Here is a 1,988-nt window from a genome sequence, read left to right on the forward strand (position 1 = left end):
CCATGGAGCTCAGAGAATACCAACATTGAATTCAAGACTCAACTTCTATATTTAATTCTACTTATACTCTTTTTAAACAATCAAAAACCTATATTGGGTTAATAGATTTCCATTTTCGGTGGGAATCTGGAGATCGTTATAGTCCGATCAGGAAGCTGAAAATCAAATATATGGCTCTGATCATAAATTTACTAGCTTGGAATTTTTATTCCAAATGGAAAATAAAAATAAACTAGAGTACCGTTTTTGATTTCTACATTCCCCAGGGAAAACCATGTCATATCAAGGACAGTGGAAGAATCGGTGGAGAGGTGTAGATTACCTAGAGAAAAGTAGGGAGATCGATGAACTTACTTGAAGAATGAATATGGAGCAGTGGGAAGAAAGTTTTGTCTGTCATCCCAATGGCTAGAGCCAACATTAGCAGATAAAAGTTACAGGGCGATTTTAATTCAATGTATGAAAGGGAAAATAAAATTTCCAACGTTTGTGCTAACCACCGAAAGGGGGTGTCATGAGATGGCAAGGAGCCCCCTCACAGGAGGAATCCGGGCGATCAGGAAGGGAAGGAAGACTTGCAGTGGCTGAGAGGTGGTTGCCCGAAGCGGACAACCTAAGAGGTAGGTGGTACCAAGGGCTGTTCCGTCTCTAAAGCTCTGTGTTCTCGTCGCTGTAACTCACCAGCGCTCCCTTCAGGTCCCTGAGGGCAGAGCGTGGCTGGTGAATGGTGCATTCGAAGCGCTGAGGTTCTGCTAGCTGATCAACCTCTTGCGCCATCTGAAGAAAAAGAATATGATTCTTGTAGATGGAAATAAAGGAATGAAATAGGATTTTTCATTTCCACTAAAAATCGTCTGTGGAAATGAGGTCAAGGTGGATGTGGGACAGATCAACCTCCAGAATTGGCAATTCTATATGCTTTAAGAACGTAGATCCATCGTCAGCCGTTTTTATGGATTGGCGTAGGGTTCTGGAAGTGATGGTGATAATGTGGAGAGAGAATATTTTCTCTCTAGAGATGATGAGAATGAGATACTTCTAACCTCATGAGGGGAGTTTATAAAAAATATGTTTATAGTTAGTTATGAATAGGATTGATTTTTGTTTTCTAGTTTTTACGAAGTATGTCATAATTAAATGAGAGTTGCTTCACATATAATCTGTGAAAAAGAGACTTCAAATTCCGTGGTTTCTTTATTTTATACTAAATTATTTTTATTGTTTCTTCAGAAAGAGAGATTTCGTGCCAATGAAAACTAAGTGGTTTTAAGTTTCTCTAGCTAAGTTTCCCATTCTCAGGCCTATACTAAGTGTCCCAGCCCTGAATCACTCATCCTTTAGGGCCCAGTTTGTTTCTTGTTAACTTAAAACAAGAACTATTTGTTTGTTTGTTTGTTTGTTTGTTTGTCGTTAACTTAAAACAAGAACTGTTTGTTTGTTTGTTTGTTTGTTTTTATTAATCCACTCACATTGTTTGGATTAAACAGCTAACATATATGACCTCTCTCATGTAATCCTTACATGACCCTAAGAAGTCATATTTAATAGATCGACCAAGTACTCTGTTAATGCTGGTAGTAGTACTGAAATCTAATTTATATGAAATCAAATCCAGCATATTTTCCAGCATATAATTTGTCTCCTTGAGCTTGCTAACTCCTCTGCTCTAGTGGCCTCCAGCCTCTTTGCTATATATAAAAGAAATTAAAGAGCATGCACCCTTGATAAGGATACTTATTTACATGTTATAAAAATGTAATGCTGACTGATCTCATATTGTAGATAGTTTTAAAAGATGAAATAAAACAAACAAACAAAAAAAGCAGAAGCCCTAAGATGTTCTTTCCAGATCCCAAAGAATCATCTTGCCCTAGAGACCTTGGCTCCATCCCATTGTACAACTCACTGCTTTGCACTCCTTGCTGTATTCTCTTGGAATTATTCTTATTCTTTGCCTCATTAGTCCCCATCTGAATTGAAAGCAGGAA

The 1,988-nt window shown here is 37.8% G+C and overlaps 1 protein-coding gene across 1 annotated transcript in view; it reads right to left on the reverse strand.

Annotated features, from left to right (window-relative positions):
- GNRH1 (gonadotropin releasing hormone 1) overlaps window positions 1–1,988 on the reverse strand; it is a 2,855-nt gene that overhangs the window by 572 nt on the left and 295 nt on the right. The window contains exon 2 of the mRNA XM_006917029.2: window positions 682–777. Within this exon, the coding sequence (XP_006917091.1) occupies window positions 682–777 (96 nt within the window). The remainder of the gene's footprint in view (window positions 1–681; window positions 778–1,988) is intronic.

Source organism: Pteropus alecto, unplaced genomic scaffold (genome assembly GCF_000325575.1).
Source record: "Pteropus alecto unplaced genomic scaffold, ASM32557v1 scaffold166, whole genome shotgun sequence".
Lineage (NCBI taxonomy): Eukaryota > Metazoa > Chordata > Mammalia > Chiroptera > Pteropodidae > Pteropus > Pteropus alecto.